General features: G+C 45.3%; 3 protein-coding genes across 3 annotated transcripts; 2 read left to right on the top strand and 1 right to left on the bottom strand.

The window, feature by feature from the left end:
• The first annotated feature begins 3,109 nt into the window (after positions 1 to 3,109).
• Positions 3,110 to 4,371, top strand: LOC147981086 (uncharacterized). The gene is made up of 4 exons (XM_087515859.1): positions 3,110 to 3,169; positions 3,293 to 3,354; positions 3,660 to 3,828; positions 3,910 to 4,371. Exons 1-4 carry the CDS (start codon positions 3,110 to 3,112, stop codon positions 4,369 to 4,371), a joined length of 753 nt encoding a protein of 250 aa, XP_087371985.1.
• A 2,144-nt stretch (positions 4,372 to 6,515) lies between these two features.
• Positions 6,516 to 9,212, top strand: LOC125509579 (transcription/mRNA export factor). Its single transcript, XM_048674576.2, has 5 exons — positions 6,516 to 6,686; positions 6,825 to 6,924; positions 7,243 to 7,337; positions 8,279 to 8,355; positions 8,740 to 9,212. Coding segments are annotated over exons 1-5 (351 nt in total). The 5' UTR covers positions 6,516 to 6,684; the 3' UTR covers positions 8,817 to 9,212.
• An 814-nt stretch (positions 9,213 to 10,026) lies between these two features.
• Positions 10,027 to 12,885, bottom strand: LOC125509570 (uncharacterized). The gene is made up of 3 exons (XM_048674564.2): positions 12,358 to 12,885; positions 11,427 to 11,507; positions 10,027 to 10,787 (listed from the first exon to the last, which is right to left on the bottom strand). The coding sequence occupies exons 1-3, from the start codon at positions 12,542 to 12,544 to the stop codon at positions 10,357 to 10,359; spliced, it is 699 nt and encodes a 232-aa protein (XP_048530521.2). The 5' UTR covers positions 12,545 to 12,885; the 3' UTR covers positions 10,027 to 10,356.
• Between the last annotated feature and the right edge of the window lie 7,001 nt (positions 12,886 to 19,886).

Here is a 19,886-nt window from a genome sequence, read left to right as displayed (position 1 = left end):
GCCGTCAATAGGTCGAAAGCTAACACGGGCTGGAAACGGCCCATGTAAATCACAGGCCGTTAACGGGTATAAAGAAAATTACTGTTCATTATGGGCTAGACTCACCGTGGGCCTGTAAAGGGCCGAAAGATACGAAGGCCTCATATGGGCCGAAAGATGTCGTGGGCCATACATGGGCCGAAAGTGAAATGGGCTGGTGTTATATTCGACGGCCCACATGACGTTGTTGGGCCGATTTCCTTTAGGGCCTAACGGGCCGTGAGTTAACGGGCCGTAAAATGGGCTATTTGTGAAGAGATCGTTAACAGGCTTTTCATGGGCCAGCCCATTAACTTTTGACCAAGTCAAACGGGCCGGCTTTGTAAGCTAAATGGGCCAGTGGTGGGTCGTGGCACGTGTCGACATATCATAGGCGCCTATCTGACCCACTGACGAGCTGACACGTGTTTCGTCCGGCCAATAAGAATTTTACACGTGGAAATTTCCCATTGGTCGGGGCTGTTAACGGGTTATCGGATCCAAAACCCGACCGATAGCTTAACGGCGTTCCGTTACGGTGGATCCCACGTGTCGGTCACCCTTGACGAAAGCACTTCTGTGACGCGCGATTTATCATCATGGAAGTGGACACTTCCGTGATGATAATTTTGGTAATGTCATGGAACACTTCTACGACATCACGGGTATGACTATCTTGATTCTGTCATAAATTTTTCATGGATGTACATGCATGACAAAATACGCGACCTACTGTGACAAACACGTATGATCACGGAAGTGTATTTTTTGTAGTGTTTGTAGAATATGTAGGAATCAATATGAGCATCCACGTTCCGCTACATAGTTCTCAAACTCGTAGGGTCCGCACACTTAACGTTCGGTGATGATCGGTATTATGAGTTTATGTGTTTTGATGTACAGAGGGTAGTTCGGAGTCCCGGATATGATCACGGACATGACGAGGAGTCTCGAAATGGTCGAGACATAAGGATCAATATATTGAAAGCCTATGTTTGGACATCAGAATGGTTCCGGGTGAAATCGGGATGGTGCCCCTCGTATATAAAGGAGTGAGGAGGGTGCCCCCCAATCCTTGAGGCCCTTCTCTCCTTTCCTGTATGGCCCATTAAGGCCCACTACTTCCCCCGACGAATTCCCGTAACTCTCCGGTACTCCGAAAAATACCCAAATCACTCGGAACCTTTCCAATGTCCGAATATAGCCTTCCAATATATTGATCTTTATGTCTCGATCATTTCGAGACTCCTCGTCATGTACTCGATCTTATCCGGGACTCCGAACAACCTTCGGTACATCAAATCACATAACTCATAATACAAATCGTCATCGAACGTTAAGCGTGCGGACCCTACGGGTTCGAGAACTATGTAGACATGACCGAGACACATCTCCGGTCAATAACCAATAGCGGAACCTGGATGCTCATATTGGCTCCTACATATTCTACAAAGATCTTTATCGGTCAAACCGCATAACAACATACGTTGTTCCCTTTATCATCGGTATGTTACTTGCTCGAGATTCGATCGTCGGTATCATCATTCCTAGTTCAATCTCGTCACTGGCAAGTCTCTTTACTTGTTCTGTAATGCATCATCCCGCAACTAACTCATTAGTTACATTGCTTGCAAGGCTTATAGTGATGTGCATTACCGAGAGGGCCCAGAGATACCTCTCCGACAATCGGAGTGACAAATCCTAATCTCGATCTATGCCAACTCAACAAACACCATCGAAGACACCTGTAGAGCATCTATAAATCACCCAGTTATGTTGTGACGTTTGATAGCTCACTAAGTGTTCCTCCGGTATTCGGGAGTTGCATAATCTCATAGTCATAGGAACATGTATAAGTTATGGAGAAAGCAATAGCAATAAACTAAACGATCATAGTGCTAAGCTAACGGATGGGTCTAGTCCATCACATCATTCTCTAAAGATGTGATCCCGTTCATCAAATGACAACACATGTCTATGCCTAGGAAACCTAACCATCTTTGATTAACGAGCTAGTCTAGTAGAGGCATACTAGGGACACTCTGTTTGTCTATGTATTCACACATGTACTAAGTTTCCGGTTAATACAATTCTAGCATGAATAATAAACATTTATCATGATATAAGAAAATATAAATAACAACTTTATTATTGCCTCTAGGGCATATTTCCTTCAGAAATTCCCAAAGAGTCTCACTTGTTTGTTACAATTAACCTACCTTTTTAAGAAATGAGAGTAGAACATGTTGAATGATGGAAACAGACACAAGTAGCAACCAACTTTGCTTTGATATTTATGTTCTGTATCATTTTTGCCACGGGACAATCTTAACTATGAATTAGCACCTCCAACCCAATACACTTTCAAGCAAGAAGGGGCTAATTTGCATTAAATTGGTACAAAACCCAAAGAGTGGTTATGTAGTTTTGTTTAGTTGAGAGTGATTACGTAGGTGGCTTTGATATTGTGACACAAACAATAAAGATGACATGGCAACTGACCAAAATTTCCATTCTCTTATAAAAAAATTCCCTTCATTTTTATTTACTCCGCATATTAGCCTCCCCCTAAGTCAAACTTTATAAAGTTTGACCAAGTTTATTTAAAACAATATCAATTTTCATAATAAAAAATATATATGGTATGAAAAATATAAATGATGATTCTAATACTATGTTTGGATGTTGATATTGGGCCTCAGAATTAGATATTGGCATTGGTCTGGCCCGAATGTCGTTGTTTGGATGGCTGTGGCATTCGGGATTGGAAACGAGCTCGAATATCGGCCCGACCGCGGCAAATTGCACGCCTGCCCTTCTCCAATTCGGACCCCCAGCGCTCAATATTGCCTTGCATTCGCTAGCAAGAGCCCCTCCCCGCCAAACATACCTCTTCGTTCCCGCTCGAGGAAAGGCAAGAGGCGCGAGCGACGGCGCGATTGAGGAACTCCAACGGCGGCGCAGGTGAGATCCCTCCCCCTCCTCCCCCCTTGTCTTCCCCGTCCTTCTCTATCCCCGGCGAGGCTCCGTTCATCCCCGTCCTGCTCCCTCCCCGTGCCAATCCTCAACCCCCTTCCCCGTCTCACCAGCCATGGCGGCCAAGGTGCTCCCTCCCCGTGGCAGCGGCGGGGGCTGTCTTTTGCCTACCGTGGCAAGCGCCCCCCTCGCCCCCCTGCTTGAACCCCTATCTCGACCGGCCCCATGGTTTCTTCTCACCCCCTCATCTAGAACCCTAGAAATCTTCTCTGATCCCCAATTTCTCTGCGTCTTGTAGGTCACTTGGTGGGTGTATGGATCCTTCTCAGCAGCCCGATTCAAGGTATGTGATGTTCATAGGTGTGTGTGATGTTGATCTAAATCTATCTAGATGTTTGTCTTCTCAAAGATTAGAAATTGTGGGTGTTTTAGATCTGTATTGCTGTTACAATCAACAATTATGTTTGTGGTGCATCTTTTATTCTGTTCTAGCAGGTCTTCATAGTTGCAACTTGATGTGCTAATTTATTGTGTGATGTTTGCTTCATAAAATGCTCCGTTTTATTGATTGAAAAGCTGTATAAATGATTGATGGCTAATAACTAAATTATTGTGTAGTTCCATACTATCAGATCAAGTAGACATGATTTCATACATAACTGAAGAGAACAAAAGGAGAAAGAGGAAAAGGATAAAATATGTTCAAGGATGAAGACTTTTGACAAGCATTATGCTAAGATTAGCAAGATTCTTTCTCGGAGTGGATTTGGTTGGGATTGGGTCAATAACAAGCTACTCATGGATAGTGATGATGTGTGGAACAAATATGTCGAGGTAAAACATGATGTTTAATTAATTTACTCTATGTCATATATATACATGCAGGCTAATGCTTTACTTTGTATGTGTGTCCAGGCTAATGTGAAGGCAGCTTGCTACAAGAACAAAGAAGTGAAGAATTGGGAGGCAATCTGCACAATATACTCCAAAGATCATGCAACCGGTGAAGGTGCAATGACAGGTGCTGAAAGTGAAGCACAACCAGCAGAACTAGACGTAGTAGATGTCGAAGCCTCTCCAGAATTGCCACAAAAAAGGCAGCGAACGGGCGATGCTATCTTGTGCATGCTTGGAGACATGAAGGGTTCTGTCCAAGATGCTTTGAAGTCACTTGAGCCACTAGAACAGCCCAAGGTTACTCCTCCTCTTGAAATCATTGCCGCGCTTGAAAAGATCCCAGACTTGGCTCTTTCAGACATGTTGCGAGCATATGGTAAACTCATCCTTAGTGAACGCTTATTCCAAGCGCTTATGGAGTTGCCCATGGAGTTTAGGAAGGAATGGTTGTTGATGCTCAATGAGAAGAACAACATTTGACTAGTTTGAAGTTACTATGTTATTGTAATGATGAAAAACACATGTACTATGTGCTTCATTTCATCGCACTTGAATTTCCTATGTTATTGTATGAGACTTGAATTTCGTATGTTATGTCTTGTTGTCAGCTAAATGCTGCTGATCTATAAGTGCTGTTGTTCTTATTGTATTACTGCTGTTGTACAAATGTTGTTGTTGCTGCTGTGTAAGTGCTGCTGCTACTGTTGTATAAGTGTTGCTGCTGCTGTTGTATAAGTGTTGCTGCTGTTGTATAAGTGCTGCTGCTGTTCTATATGTGCTGCTGCTACTGCTGTATAAGTGATGCTGATGATGTATAAGTGCTGATGCTGATGTATAAGTGATGTTGTTGCTGTATATGTGCTGCTATCAAATAAGTGTTGTTTTTGGGTAAGTGCATCTTGTTTATAATTGTAGATTGTATTCTTTGTATATAGTCATTCAAAAAATAAATGCAGATTGCATATATTTTAGTTTCAAACATTACATGGAAGTTCAATTTTCATCATATGACAAATGAGCAATTCCAATGTAGAGGATGACCATCCAAACAAGCTTCAGAATTGAGGCTCTCATCCAAATTCCAAGTGACAATTCTGTGCACATCCAAACAAGAGAATTCGGGTTCAATGTCAATATCAAAGTCAAGCAGATTTGATATTGGGGCCAATTCAATTCCATGGCCCTCAATATCAACATCCAAACAGAGTGTAATGGTAATGATTTGGTATTGTGGATGCTAATCTTTTTTATAGACATGGTCAAAGTTTAGAAAAAGTTTGACTCGAGATAAAACTAATATGCAAGGAGGAAGTGTAAAACAAGTCTAATGGTATTATCTTTCCTCCTCTATTACTAGCATATTCATTCCACGTAGCAAATAACAACCTTTTGTAAGTGCCACACCTAAACTATATAAAAACAAATCTAGAAGGTAGTTGACGTTGATTTTTTATATTTACTTCAAAGTGCAAGCCAAACCATTTTATATTGCTAGTATTTTAGATGAGTTTAAATTTCTATTGTTTTTAGAAAGTTATTAAGATTAAAGGGTTATTTGACCAGATATGCGAAACTGTTTTCGTCCTTTCCTCCCATGAGTGAGTCTCCAAGCTAGGGTTTCTCCGCCTCGCGGCGGCGCCACCGCCGATCTGCCTCGTCTCATATGGGGACATGGAGGCGTGATGGACCAAGCCCTTGCCGATGGGAGGGCTCATGCTCCATTTTTAGGTATTTTTTAGTTGTTTAGGGTTTGTGTCCTGCTTTGGAAGATGAGGCGGTGGAGGCTCCCTAAAGATGGAATAAGGTTCTCCTCGCCTAGCCTCCGTCCCGACGGTCCGTCTAGCGTTGTCGGAGGGTGTGTGTAGGTGTGTCTCCGGTGGTGGATCTGGTTGGATCGGTCTTGGTTTTTTCTGCGTTCATGTGTCCTCCGATTTGATCATTCCGATCTACGCTTCTCTTCGTCGGTGATATTATTGTTCTGGTGTGCTGGTCCTTTAGAGCCTTAGGACGACGACTTACAAACTATCTACTATAACAAGGTTTGTTGGCTTCAACGAGGGAGGGCGATGACGATGGCGCGCCTTCGGTTCCAATACTTATAGTCCTCGTTGCCCCGAAGAATAGAGACGAAAGAAAGTAGTGAAAGAAGAAACAAAGTACATGGATCAAAGTGAAAAAAACATGGCTACTAAGTCAAAACGGCCAATGAGAATGGAGATCAAGAGGGACATGAAATCTATTAGCAGCTCTATATCAGTTATTTCATTATTAGCATTCCTTAACCAATAGAAAAGGAAAGAGATCACAAGTGGTATTAGTCTCCAGACACAATTTTGGTTTAATAGTACATCACAATAAAGGACCCATACTTGTACATGGATGTAATTTCTAACCTTGATGTTTGATGAATACTAGTAGATCGGAAGTTTTTCTCAAAAAAAAAGGTTATTTGGCCGAATATGCTACCAGTTCCAAAGAAAAAAAATCGGATTCCCCCCCCCCCCCCCCCCCCCCCCCCCCCTTGTTTTCTCCCAGAGAAAAGCCCAGACCGTGTCCAATAGCGTTTGCCACTCGGGCCAACACTTTTCTCAAAAAAAAAAGGAGCTCGGGCTAACACTCTGTATCGCAAGAAACGGCCCAGCAACTGGACCGGCAGTCGGCTCCGATAGGAACAGGGCAAAGAAAAAAACATAGCAAAGCCGGTCAGACGACGTCCGAAGCAGAGGAGGAGGAGACAGGATTGAGGAACCCGCGAGACGAAGCAGGAAGCCAGAGGCGCTCTCCAATCCAAGCATGTAAGCGAGCTAATCGATCCTCTTCCGTTCTTCCGCGCATCCTGCGATTAACCCTCACGCTGTCTTACCCATGTGCCATCCAGTCCGCCGGTGTTTCTATTTCTCAAGAATTTGCGTTCTTTTTGTTCTTGTTGGCAGGAGGTCGTCGATTAACCGGCCGCCGACGCCGAACGACGACGACGAGGAGGAGGAGGAGGTAGGGAAGGAGGCTTCTCTCGGAGACATCATCAACCTCAAGGTACCGCCTGCTCGCTTGCCCCCACCGTCCCTGCCCCCGCGGCGCAGCAAATCTGCGGTCGCGGGCCGGCTGTCCTTCCTTTTTTTTAATCTCTCTTGGGATTAGGGTTACTGGCGTGCTATGGGCGTGTGTTAGGTTTGCCGGCAGCTGCCGGTGCCATACGGGTGGGTAAAAATTTCGATTCGATTTGGTTAGGGTTTGATAGGGAGCGGGGATAAGGTTTTTCAAGAAGGAACAGTGGATGGTCTTAGGGTTGTGTTTTTTGCTTCTACTTTCATTGGGTGTGGTAACAGTGAGTTGTGCTTTTGGTTTCTGAAGTTGGTGGAGAGCGGCGAGAAGGAGCGGCTGATGGAGCTTCTCCGGGAGCGGCTCGTAGAGTGCGGCTGGAGGGATGACATGAAGGCTCTCTGCAGGTTTGGCTCCTCATCCGTCAAAGTCCAGTATAATGTCTGGCATGTTTTTTACAATGGCTAACAACTCTGAAGAATGAATTATATCTGTCGTTTCCCGTCCAATAAATGGAGGAAATGATGCATTCAAAGTTCGCAGAATTGCAAGAAAGAAAAAATCCTTGAAAGAAAAACCAAACAAGACCAGATGTTCCCTATTGTTATCGGGTTGCATAGCAATCAGTTAACATTGCTGTAGGATTTCATTCGAATAAAAAACTTGCTCCCCTTCGAAAATAATGATGTTTTTATCTTTGAAGTATATTCTTTAAACTCACAACAATGCAGAGTTTTTATCATGTTTACTAGGATAGTTATGACCAAAGAAAAATAGCATATATTTCTCTTGATTTCTCGTAAAGCAAACTTAACTGCAGGCATACCACTTTCTGATCGATGAGCAAATGCATGGCTTTAGTAGGTGTTTACTACAGTTTAAACCAATACCAGTCTCTATAATACTTGCAATGAGTTAAATGTTTTGTTTTAGTACAAAAATTCCAGAGCTACAAGTAACATAAGCAGCATGTGCGCTTTAAGACATACTTTCTGCACATTCGTCAAGTATTATGAAGAGTTTCTTAACTCCGTTGCACAGGACCACTTCAACTGTTATGTTTCTGCAGAATACATGGCTATGCAGTTCTTACAGTCCGGTTCTACCTTTATTCAAATCATCTCCAGACTAATTCTATATCACTGAAATCTCTTGAGCCTTGGCAACCAACTTCCAGTTTATCACTAACCTGTCTGCTGCCTCAAGCTGTCATATTTGAGCATTCTGAAATTTGTGTTGTATTGCACACTCCATTTGTTTGGACTCAAGATGCCATGGTTTTCCCTTGAGAATCTAAAAGCTATCATTCCCTGTCGTCATTGTTGACTAATCTTATTTTTCTCTCTAGGGCTTATGCAAGGAAAAAGGGAAGAAATAATGTAACATTAGATGATCTTATTCATGTTATTACTCCAAAAGGAAGAGGTCAGTGATTTTCATTTGTCCAGTTAATTTATTTCTGGTTGCAAGAGGTATGTTACTTAGTTCCAGCGCACATTAGATACGAGTTGGAAGAATTGTTATAAAATAATATAACCATGGCTTGCATATGTCCATCTTTGCGTAAGTGTCAAGCAAGGGAAAAAGTAGTGCCTAAACTCCCAAGTCAATTGCTTCCTTACTGTAACAGGATCTGGGACAAAATTTTGGAGAACGTTCTTTTTTTGCACCTGCTTCTCGCCTCCTATGTTTGCCATAGATTTGTGCATTTTTTGTCAATAACAATGATGCTAAGCCCTAAGCAAATGTTTCTTTCATTTGTGTTGGTTCTTGTTGCACGATTGTCATTTTCTCCTGCTTCTGAAACAGCCTCGGTGCCCGATGCGGTGAAGGCAGAGCTGCTGCAGCGCATCCGATCCTTTCTCATGTCTTCCTCGCTTTGGTAGCCCATGAATCACGCCGATCGGAAGGCACGTGTAGGAAGCTTGAAGCATCGATCTTGAACGCGTGACACTTCAGAGAAGCAGCAAATATCGACATAAAACGGATCTGGTGCTGTGGATGTGTTTCCTGGTCAGGCATGTGGTTGGCCCTGTTCTCTGACTGCACCATCACCACACTGTATTTGTAGCGCTACAGTGCGCGGTCTCTTCGATGCCACTTGGTAATCTTAATTAGAGAACTCAGAATCAATGCGTCTGGTAGTACTCGCGTATCTCATGTCAAACCTGATTGAGTGATCCTCATGAGGGACCAACAAGAACAGACGCCACTTTTGTCATTGTGTTGTGAAGGCCTTATCTGATACTAGTATTTTCTGTGTGCTGCATTATTGATTGTTACATGTGTGTGCTGCCAAAATTGATTTTGTTTGCCGAATATGAGCTTGTCCGGTCCTTTCGAACCTCCGAAAGATTTCACAATAGGGGCGAAAGAAGATATTTTCCGTGTGTCTCATGTCAAACCTGATTGGGTGATCCACACCGGGTCCCAGCAAGAACAGACACCTCTATTTGTCATTGTGTTGTGAAGGCCTTATAATGTTGTCTGATACTGGTATTTTCCGTGCGCTGATTCATTGATTGTTACATGTGTGTGCTGCCAAAATCGATCTTATTTGCCGACGATAAGCTTACCCGGATCACAGTCGGTAAGGAGCAAACGAAGATATTTTTTGGCCGCTGATTTTAACTTTGTGTTGGATATTTGTTTTTCTTTTCGACGGGTCTGTGTTGGATATTTGTTTGCTGGGCTGGTTCGCCCTTAATTTAGGTTTGTGTTGCTCTCTCTCTCGCTCGCTGGTCAGAGGTTTGCATACAAGACCAACGTACCATTCCATGCACATCAAAAGGCAGTGGTGTGTGATGACCCACATATCATGGGCAGTTAGCGCGTCCTTGTCACAAAGTTCGACCAAAAAGCAGCACGAATCCGGCTCCATCCGTGGCACCGCTGCAAACCACGGATTCCGCCGTGATCCACGCCGAATCGCCAATGGAAGAAAAGGCAAAAGGCCACCGGACAATTGGCACCCTGGACAGAGGCGAAATCCACTTGCCCAGCACCCATCATCAAGTTGCCACAGACCCCGCCAATCACACACACCACACACAGTGAACCCCTGGAGAACATGGCATGGTAGGTACTAGAACTAGATACACACACACAGGCATCAATCATGCCATTTTCTTTCTGGCCAACTGCTGGCAACTGAAAAACATATCCGCGGAGATCAGAGGCAGGCAACATGATATGCACAGGCCCAAGCATTTTCTCGAGCTAGGTAGGGTTCCAGACGCAGCACATGAAGTCTCCGGAGTGGACTATTCGCTTGATTATTACAAGCATATTTATATGTATAGCACTCTCAGCGCTCTCGCCATCTTTACAGTAGCTCGATTCAGGGGCTGGATCAGGTTTAGGTAGTAGTAGTAGTGGTATATCGTAGTAGATACAGCTCGGAGACGCCGCGCTGTCGACCCTATCTCAGACGGCGCACGGGCCGGGGCCGGTCTTCTGCCGCCCCTCGTCGTCTAGGGCCAGGCTGTGGACGAAGGTCGGCAGGCAGCAGCGGCCGGAGTACCAGGCCCTCTCTTTCCGGGTCCGGGCTTCCCTCACAGGCGTCGGCTCCGTGCTGCAGCCGGAGCTGGGCTCCGACACCGTCTTCCCAGCAGCTGGGGCGACGGCCTGCTGTCCGCTCTTGCTACCGTCTGCCTCTCCGGCAGCGGCGGCAGCGGTCTCTCCGGTGTCGTTCCGCGTCGCCTCTTGCAGGAGGTCAGCCAATTTTCTCCGTCCGGTCGGAGAAGCCTCCGATGAGTTGGGGCTCCGCGCGGCGTTATCAGGAAGAAACACGTTGCTCATCACGGTCTGCGCCCTGGGTTGATGGACCGGAGTGCTGCCGCGCGACGGAGTGAAATCTGCACAGCATGAAGATCATATCTTATGGTTAAGCGTGTTGCAGGAGCTGAAGACCTGAAGGTATCACATGATCTGGTAGTTGAAGATTAGTTATCCACTATTAAACTCCTGAGGGTGTCACAAAAGGCAGGCAGGCATGATTGTCTTATATTCTCAAGATTTGGCATTAGCCATATAAAATGAAGGAGCCACATGGGATGGGTTAGCTAACTGCAGCTCATAACTGTTTAGATGCCAACAAGCATGATGGTGCCAAAAGACTAGACCAAAATCAAAGGCCCTCAACCTTTTTGTCTCAAGAAGCAATCGGTGCCTAAAATAAGCCCCTCGGATTCTAGCGCGACAAACGAAAGCTACATCAGCAGTTCATCATCATATCAATCAGAGAACATGCAACTTGGCCTAAACAAACAGACGGAGGAAACAAGCCACATGCTAGTATGCTACAGATATAATATTGATGACAGAGCAGCCTCAAAAAGGAACAGCATGAACCAAACCACTGGCACAAGAGAAACATCGGTATGGAGAGGCAGCATAATTGCACACAAGAATGGGTATATATCTCTAGCACTAGAATGGAATCCTCTTATACGGTAGATAAATGTGTCTATTTCTGTGATTATTTCTGTGATTACCTCCATTTATACTGTAGAAGTCATCCTCGCAGTCGGAATCCAACCACGGTTGAGACTCAAAGAACATCTCATCCTTGCTACCTGCAAACTGGGTTCGGTTAGCTCTGCTCTTCTTAAAAGAATTAGCGGATTCGGTTAGGCAGAAGTATGATTGGACCGCATTAAAATTAGATAGAAACCTCGTCGCAAAACCACTGGCTTGCACACTTATTAGATGATAATTCAGAAGTCAAGGCTGGCAGTTGATTTCAGATGAAGCGATATTAGAGCCAAAACCCAGTAACTAGGAAGCAAGTTCCTGATTCGGGGCAACAGGGAGAGACACACAAGACTGAAACTTCAAATTGGCAATTCTAAGCTGCTGCAACTAAGGACGAAACTGTGTCCCCTGGCTACAAAAACAAAGCAACCAGATAGTCTTTCCATGGTTGCAGCGGTACAGCATCCTGATTTGGGCAAGTGCCTGAATTTTTCAAGAACTTGATAAATAAGTTATGACAAGAATTTCTACAGGAAGATTTCGGTAGCCGCTGAATCCTGAACAGGTCTCTGTTTTTTGTGCGTGTGCAGTTGAATTCAGAACCAGTCTGCGCTGATAAAAATCTGCTTCTGTTGAGATGAATAGATCATCACTACCTACTGAAATTCTGAAACAATCAACCGGATTGTTTACAGAAGGGATTACCAGAACCGCAACGCCGATATCCTTGGCCATGAATGCGGAGCAGACACGAACAATAAATTAATTAATGAAGAAAACGTACTTGCCAAAAAGCCCGCTTTCCACATATATAAAGATAATAAAGAACCGACCACCAATCTGCTCCTTCCGCCGTGGAAGACAAAGATTAATCCAACCCGTGACTGATAACTGACGAGGCAAGCAAGAATCGGAACGGACGCCGTGGCAGAGAAAGATGAAGCATCGTACCGGAGTCAGGGGTCCTGCTGGGGCCGAACCCCTCGATCTTGCGCCTGAGGTCGACGAGCACGTCGCCGACGGGCGCGCCGGCGACGGCCTTGGTGTCGTCCTTGGCCGGCGGCGAGGAGGACGCGAGCAGCTGCTGCTTCTTGGGCAGCCCGACGTCGTCCTTGTGGATCGAGGCGCACGAGCCCATCCCCGGCGCCTGCCCCGCGCACACTTCTTGGAAGTTGGAACCCACGGCGAGGACGGCGGAGGCTCGACGGACAATAGACCACCCCCGTGTGCGCGGCGAGTGGAGGGAGGATGGGGATTGGGGAGGGAGGGAGCACGAGTTCTTGGGTGGAGGGGGGAATGGTACGTGCACGGGTTGGGACTGGGGGGAGGGGGTGGGGAGTGGTCGGGTATTGTTGTTTACTGGAAATAGTGCGGCGGCATCGGAGCGGCAGCGGCAGCGGCAGCCATGCTTGCGTCTCGGGATGGGGACGGCGCGAGACGGGGGAGGGGGGAGGCTGGCTGATGAAGCGGCGTGCCGGTACCGGACGATCGCTCGCAGTTAATACTGTACGTGCTTGGCTCGAGAGGGAAAATCGGAGACTTTTCTGCTGCCGAGAGAGAGATGGAGTAGTAGAAAAAATCGTGCGGCCCAAGATTTTTATTTATTTTTGATTGAGATGGACCCCGGGTGGTAAAAGAAAGAAAGGAAAAACGTCTGTGCTCACGAGTTGGCATGCCTACTTTCTGAGCGCATAGGTGACGCGACAGGACTGACAAGTGACACGACACGACGTTGTTTATTTGTGATGAAATTCCGCCGTGGAATTTTTGTCATTCGAGTTCTTAAACACCGCCTTCCGTCTGCCAACGTGGCGTGCTCACTCCTGTGACGGGAGATCGGAAATGTTTGGGAAGTGGAGCTGGGAGAGGAGCGGTTAGGCGATTGGAGAGAAGGCGAGGTTGAGGAAATGCGTAGGGCGATTGGGTTGGATTATTTATGCGTCTTGCCTATCTTTCTCTCTCCTATGAGTAGTAGGGAGGCAGGGCGTACGGGTACGGCGACAGGGGCGAGACTTTGACATTTTTTTTTTGTTTTGAGGAAACAAGAGTAAGGTTACTCAAGAGGAGGAGTACATTCCGAGAGCATCAGGGTCTGAAGAGGATCAGGAACTGACGCGATCATAAGTACATCTCCATTTAGTCTAGCCGTCGCTGCCATTTCGTGTGCAAGGTTGTTGCATTTCCTCCCAACAAAGGTAATTTTGTGAGATGCGAACCTCGACAGTGCTTCTTTGATGTCATGGATTATCCCATAGTGCGGAGAGCGAGGCACACCTGGGGCATTTAGCATATCAGTTGCATCCTTACAATCCATTTCCAGCTCCACTGGCCCACGATACTTTGCTCCCAAAGTCTGCACTCCAATTAAGGCTGCACGCAGCTCTGCCTCCTCGACATAGCTTGAGGACGCCAGATACTTGCCTACTGAAAGGAATACGTGTCCTTTGTAGTCCCTAGCAACGACACCAGCCCAGCTTTGCCCACTGTCCGGGAGGAAGGCCGCATCAGAGTTGATCTTTGCGGTTCCCCGCTCGGGTGCAGTCCACCTCATGTGTTCGTGGGTTGCCTCCCGGATGGGTGTCTCCGTCAGCATGGCAGGGGCCTTCTCTGTATTAGAAATGGGATTTAGCGCAGCTTGCTGCAGGTCTTCCTCATATTTTAACAGGAAGGAGACTGATTGCCCGATTGCTTCTTTCCCGTTACCATGGACACAGTTATCCCTCAGAAACCAGCACCTCCATAGAAGCAGTAGAATCCTCGTCCGTGTGGTCTCAGGTACAGTGCTTAGCAGAAGTTGCAGCCAATCAGGTCCGGTACGTCGGAAACAAGCTTCTGGTGGCAGGTCCCAATCTTTCCTCAGGGCATCCCTAAGCGCTCTGCTCTTTGTACATTCAATGATTGCATGAGATTCATCTTCTTCTCTACAACCACATAGATTGCAAGTATTATCCAACTCCAAAGTTCTTCTGAACTTGTTCTTTTTCGTTGCTAGTGTACTCGTTGCGATCCTCCACCCAAAAATTCTTACTTTAGGTGGAACCCTTGCCTTCCAGACGAGGTCCCAAATGCTCCTATCTTGCGCTGTCCCGGATGAGCTAGATGTTGTAGGAACAACTTGGCCTTTGAGTGATGCAGCAAGCTTATAAGCGCATTTTACTGAAAACACACCGTTCCGCTCGCAGTGCCAAGCAATACAGTCCTCCACCTCGGCGCTCGGAATGTGGATTTTGCAGATCTCTTCCGCATCGAAGTCATGAAAGATTTGCTTAATGAGATCAACATTCCACTCCTTCCTATCCGGTAGCATTAGTTGGTTAGCCCATCGGAGTCTCGATCTCCTCACAAACGCAGCTGTTTTAAGACCTTCATTTCTAGGAATCCACTGATCTCTCTGTATTTGGATGTTCTTTCCATTTCCCACCCTCCAGATTATTCCTTTCTTAAGTAATTCCAGGCCAGCCTCTATCCCTCTCCAGACCGGTGACGCATCTGACGCAAACACAGTGTCAAGCAGATTGCCATGCGGGTAGTACTTTGACTTGATCACTCTGGCGCATAGGCTATCCGGATTTTGCAGAAGTCTCCAACTCTGTTTAGCTAGAAGAGCTAGATTGAAAAGGTGCATGTCTCGAAATCCTATACCTCCTGCTCGTTTTGGCTTTATCATACGTTCCCAAGACATCCAGTGTACTTTCCTATGGCCCTCTTCTTCTCCCCACCAAAAGTCTTGAATTATCCTTTCATATTTCTCGCAAAAGCCTTTCGAGAAGAGGAACACACCCATTGTATAGCACGGTAGAGCCTGGACTATAGATTTCACGTGTACTTCTTTTGCTGCATACGACATGAAGTTCTCAGAGACGTCACTGCATCTTTTTCCGAATTTGTCCATGATAGGCTGGAAGGATTCATCCTTCATTCTGCCCTCAGGTGTGGGTAGTCTGAGGTACTTGCTCTCAAATGCCCCAGCCACTACCCCCAACAGGTTTTTGATTTCATCTCTGGTACTTGCTGGGCAATGTTCACTGAATAAGAGTGAGCATTTACTCTCACTCAACAATTGCCCAGTACAATCTTGGAATATGTACAACACTTTCCTCATGGTAACCGCTTGTTCCACCGTGGCTTTGAAGAATAACAGACTGTCATCAGCGAACAAAAGGTTGGATATGCCCGGGCTATTCCTTGCAATTTTAATCGGTGTCAGATTTCCTTCCTCGATCTCCTTATTGATGAGCCTGACCAGGCCGTCCGCTACGAAGAGAAAAACATAGGGGCTAAGAGGGTCTCCCTGTCGCAGCCCCCTGGTTGGGATGAAAGGAGCCAGAAGTTCCCCATTAAACCTTACTGAATATCTGACCTGAAAGTGCAACTATCCCTAGGTGGTTTTGGTAATTCATAACAACATATAGCTCATTGAGCTAATGCTATTCCAAGATGATTATTTCAGGAAAGCTCAATGATTGGCATGGCATGGATGTGAAAGTGGAACCCTCAAAATGCTAAGGACAAAGGATTGGCTCAAGCTCAAAAGCTCAAGACTCTTCATTTTATATTTTAGTGATCCAAGATCACATTGAGTCTTTAGGAAAAGCCAATACTATCAAGGAGGGATGAGGTGTTGCTTAATGAGCCTCTTGCTTCATGTGCTTAGTGATATGCTCCAAAACCCTCAACTACTTTCCCATATCCACATATGACCTAAACCCTAAGCCAAACTCGGTCCTACCGATTCTTCCTATCCGGCGCCACCGAGTTTCACTTGTCATAAGCCACTGCCAAACCCTAGCAATTCGGTTCTACCGATAGGGATCTCGGTCTCACCGAGATGGGATTGCAAACTCTCTGTTTCCCTTTCGTAACTTTTCGGTCTCACCGAAAGAGCGAATCGGTCCCACCGAGATTGCAATGTAAATTCAGTGTTTCCCCTTTGTAACTTTTCGGTCTCACCGAAAGAGCAAATCGGTCTCACCGAGTTTGCCTGACCAACTCTCTGGTTAGCTAATTACCAAATTCGGTCTCACCGAGTTTGTGTAGTCGGTCTCACCGAGATTACGTTATGCCCAAACCCTAACCATATCGGTCCTACCGAGTTGCATGTCAGTCCCACCGAAAATCTCTAACGGTCACTAGGTTTACATTTTCGGTCCGACCGAGTTTGTTGATTCGGTCCCACCGAGATTGGAAAACTGTGTGTAACGGTTGGATTTTGTGTGGAGGCTATATATACCCCTCCACCTCCTCTTCATTCGAGGAGAGAGCAATCAGAACACATACACCATTCCAACTCATATGTTCTGAGAGAGAACCACCTACTCATGTGTTGAGACCAAGATATTCCATTCCTACCATATGAATCTTGATCTCTAGCCTCTCCAAGTTGCTTTCCACTCAAATATTCTTTCCACAAAATCCAAATTCTATGAGAGAGAGTTGAGTGTTGGGGAGACTATCATTTGAAGCACAAGAGCAAGGAGTTCATTACCTACACACCATTTGTTACTTCTTGGAGAGTGGTGTCTCCTAGATTGGCTAGGTGTCACTTGAGAGCCTCCGACAAGATTGTGGAGTTGAACCAAGGAGTTTGTAAGGGCAAGGAGATCGCCTACTTCGTGAAGATCTACCGCTAGTGAGGCAAGTCCTGTGTGGGCGATGGCCATGGTGGGATAGACAAGGTTGCTTCTTCGTGGACCCTTCGTGGGTGGTTTCTTCTTCGTGGACCCTTCGTGGGTGGAGCCCTGTGTGGACTCGCGCAACCGTTACCCTTTATGGGTGGAGCCCTCCGTGGACTCTCGCAACCGTTACCCTTTGTGGGTTGAAGTCTCCATCAACGTGGATGTAGGATAGCACCACCTATCCGAACCACGGGAAAAACATCCGTGTCTCCAATTGCGTTTGAATTCTCCAAACCCTTCCCTTTACATTCTTGCAAGTTGCATGCTTTACTTTCCGCTGCCAATATACTCTTTGCATGCTTGCTTGAATTGTGTGATGGTTGCTTGACTTGTCCTAAAATAGCTAAAATCTGCCAAGAACTAAAATCGGGAAAAGGTTAAGTTTTTATTTGGTCAAGTAGTCTAATCACCCCCCTCTAGACATACTTTCGATCCTACAAGTGGTATCAGAGCTTTGGTCTCCATTTGCTTTGATCTCCATAGCTTTTGGTGGTCATAGCCTTGGTTTCACAACCTAGGAGAGTATGGCGTCTAGCGAGGGAAATTATCACCATAGAGGTCCCTACTTTGATGGTACTAATTTTGCTAGTTGGAAGCATAAAATGAAAATGCATATTCTTGGACATAACCCCGCCGTTTGGGCTATTGTGTGTGTTGGTTTGCAAGGTGACTTCTTTGATGGGAGAGAACCAAACCGTGAAGCTACCGCGGATGAGTTGAAGATGTTGCAATACAATGCTCAAGCTTGTGATATTCTCTTCAACGGATTGTGCCCCGAAGAATTCAACAAAATCAGCCGTCTTGAGAATGCGAAGGAAATTTGGGACACTTTGATTGATATGCACGAAGGTATCGACTCCGTCAAGGAATCCAAGTTGGATGTGCTTCAAAGCCAACTTGACAAGTTCAAGATGAAGGATGGTGAAGGTGTCGCTGAAATGTACTCTAGGCTTGCTCTCATCACAAATGAGATTGCCGGCTTAGGAAGTGAAGAGATGACCGATAGATTCATCATCAAGAAGATTCTAAGAGCCTTGGATGGAAAATATGATACCGTGTGCACATTGATCCAAATGATGCCCAATTACAAAGATCTCAAGCCAACGGAGGTGATTGGAAGAATTGTTGCTCATGAGATGTCATTTAAGGATAAAGAGGAACTTCACAACAAATCAAGTGGTTCCTATAAAGCCTCATGTGAAGCCCCTACATCATCAAGTGAGAAACAATACTTCAATGAAGAATTAAGCTTAATGGTGAAGAACTTCAACAAGTTCTACAAGAGTAGAAGCAAAGATAGAAGCTTCAAGTCAAGGTCCTACAATGACAAAAGATCTTCTAGTCGAGAGCGAAACTGCTGCAGTTGTGGAAGACCCGGACACTATTCCAATGAGTGTACGGCTCCCTACAAGAGAAGAGAAGATTCTCCAAAAAGAAGAAGCAAAGAATCACCACCAAGAGAGAGAAGGAGTAGAGATGATCGTTATGAACGAAGATACTCACGGAGAAGCAAGGATTCGGAAAGGAAGGAAAAATCATCAAGGAGCTACACAAGACAAAGACATCAAGCTCATGTTGGTGAATGGGTATCCGGCTCCGACTCCGACAGCCACTCCGAGAGAAGTTATCACTCCGACTCCGAAGATACTCAAGATGAAGGTGTTGCCGGTCTAGCACTTGTGTCAACCAACTCTTACGACATATTTGACTCACCAAATGAAGGAATTGGAAGATGCTTCATGGCCAAAGGTCCTAAGGTAACACACCCCGAGTATGTTGATTTCAATAGTGATGAAGATGACTTGTTAGGTGATGATTTGCTTATTAACAACTCTAGTGATGAATACTATGATGAAATGTCAATTAATCATGCTAATCAAGATAAAACGAATGACAATGATAAGGAAAAAATTGAGGCTCTAACTAAAGAACTAAACACTCTTAAGTTAGCTCATAAAACTATCTTCGAAGATCATCGAGAACTTTTAAGAGCTCATGAGAAATTATGCTTTGAAAAGCTCAATCTTGAGCAAGAGCATGAATTCTTAAAAGCAATCAATGATGATCTCCGCAAGAAAAGTTCTTCTTACATTTCCAAGCGTTTACTCTTATCCACTTACATGCCTCAAGTCAAGTCTAGTAACAAGAACAAGAAAGATTCTTCCTCTAGCAGTAACAATGATCATGCTAAATCCAACATTGTTGCTTCTAGTAGTTCTCTTGATTCCACTAATGACTCTCTTAGCCAAGTTACACTTGAGCAAGAAAATAGCTTATTGAAGGGAATTATAGAGAGAGGAGTGTACAAAAGCCTTGCCGGGAGCAAGCAATTCGAGGAAATTGTGCGCAAGCAAGGAATGCACCGGAAGAATCAAGGCATTGGTTTTGAATGAAAGTTCAATGCCAATGGAGTTGAGTGGGAAGAAGATCAATACCCCAAGACAAAGTTTGTTCCTCAACAAGAGAAGTATGATACTTCTTTCAAGGGGACACAAGCTCAAGATGATCTTCCACCACAAGACTACAAGCAAAAAGGCAAGGACAAGCTTCAAGAGGAAATTGACGCATTTGAAGAAGCTCCTAAGACCTTAGTCAAGTGGATTCCCAAGACTACTTCAAGTTCCACTTCATCAAGTATGACTACAACTCCAAGGATTCCCATCAAGATGATGTGGATCCAAAAGAAGAAGAACTAGAGAGTCCTTGAGGGTGACTCCGTCAACATACTTCACTCTTATCATTTTGGCAAGAACAAGTGCAATCAACTTCCACATCCTGCACTAGTTCAAGGAGTCACAAACCCTC

Source organism: Triticum urartu, chromosome 3A, assembly GCF_056163025.1.
Source record: "Triticum urartu cultivar PI428250 chromosome 3A, HENAU_Tu73, whole genome shotgun sequence".
Lineage (NCBI taxonomy): Eukaryota > Viridiplantae > Streptophyta > Magnoliopsida > Poales > Poaceae > Triticum > Triticum urartu.
Note: the sequence above shows the minus strand (reverse complement) of the source record. Positions and strands in the feature narration are given on the sequence as shown.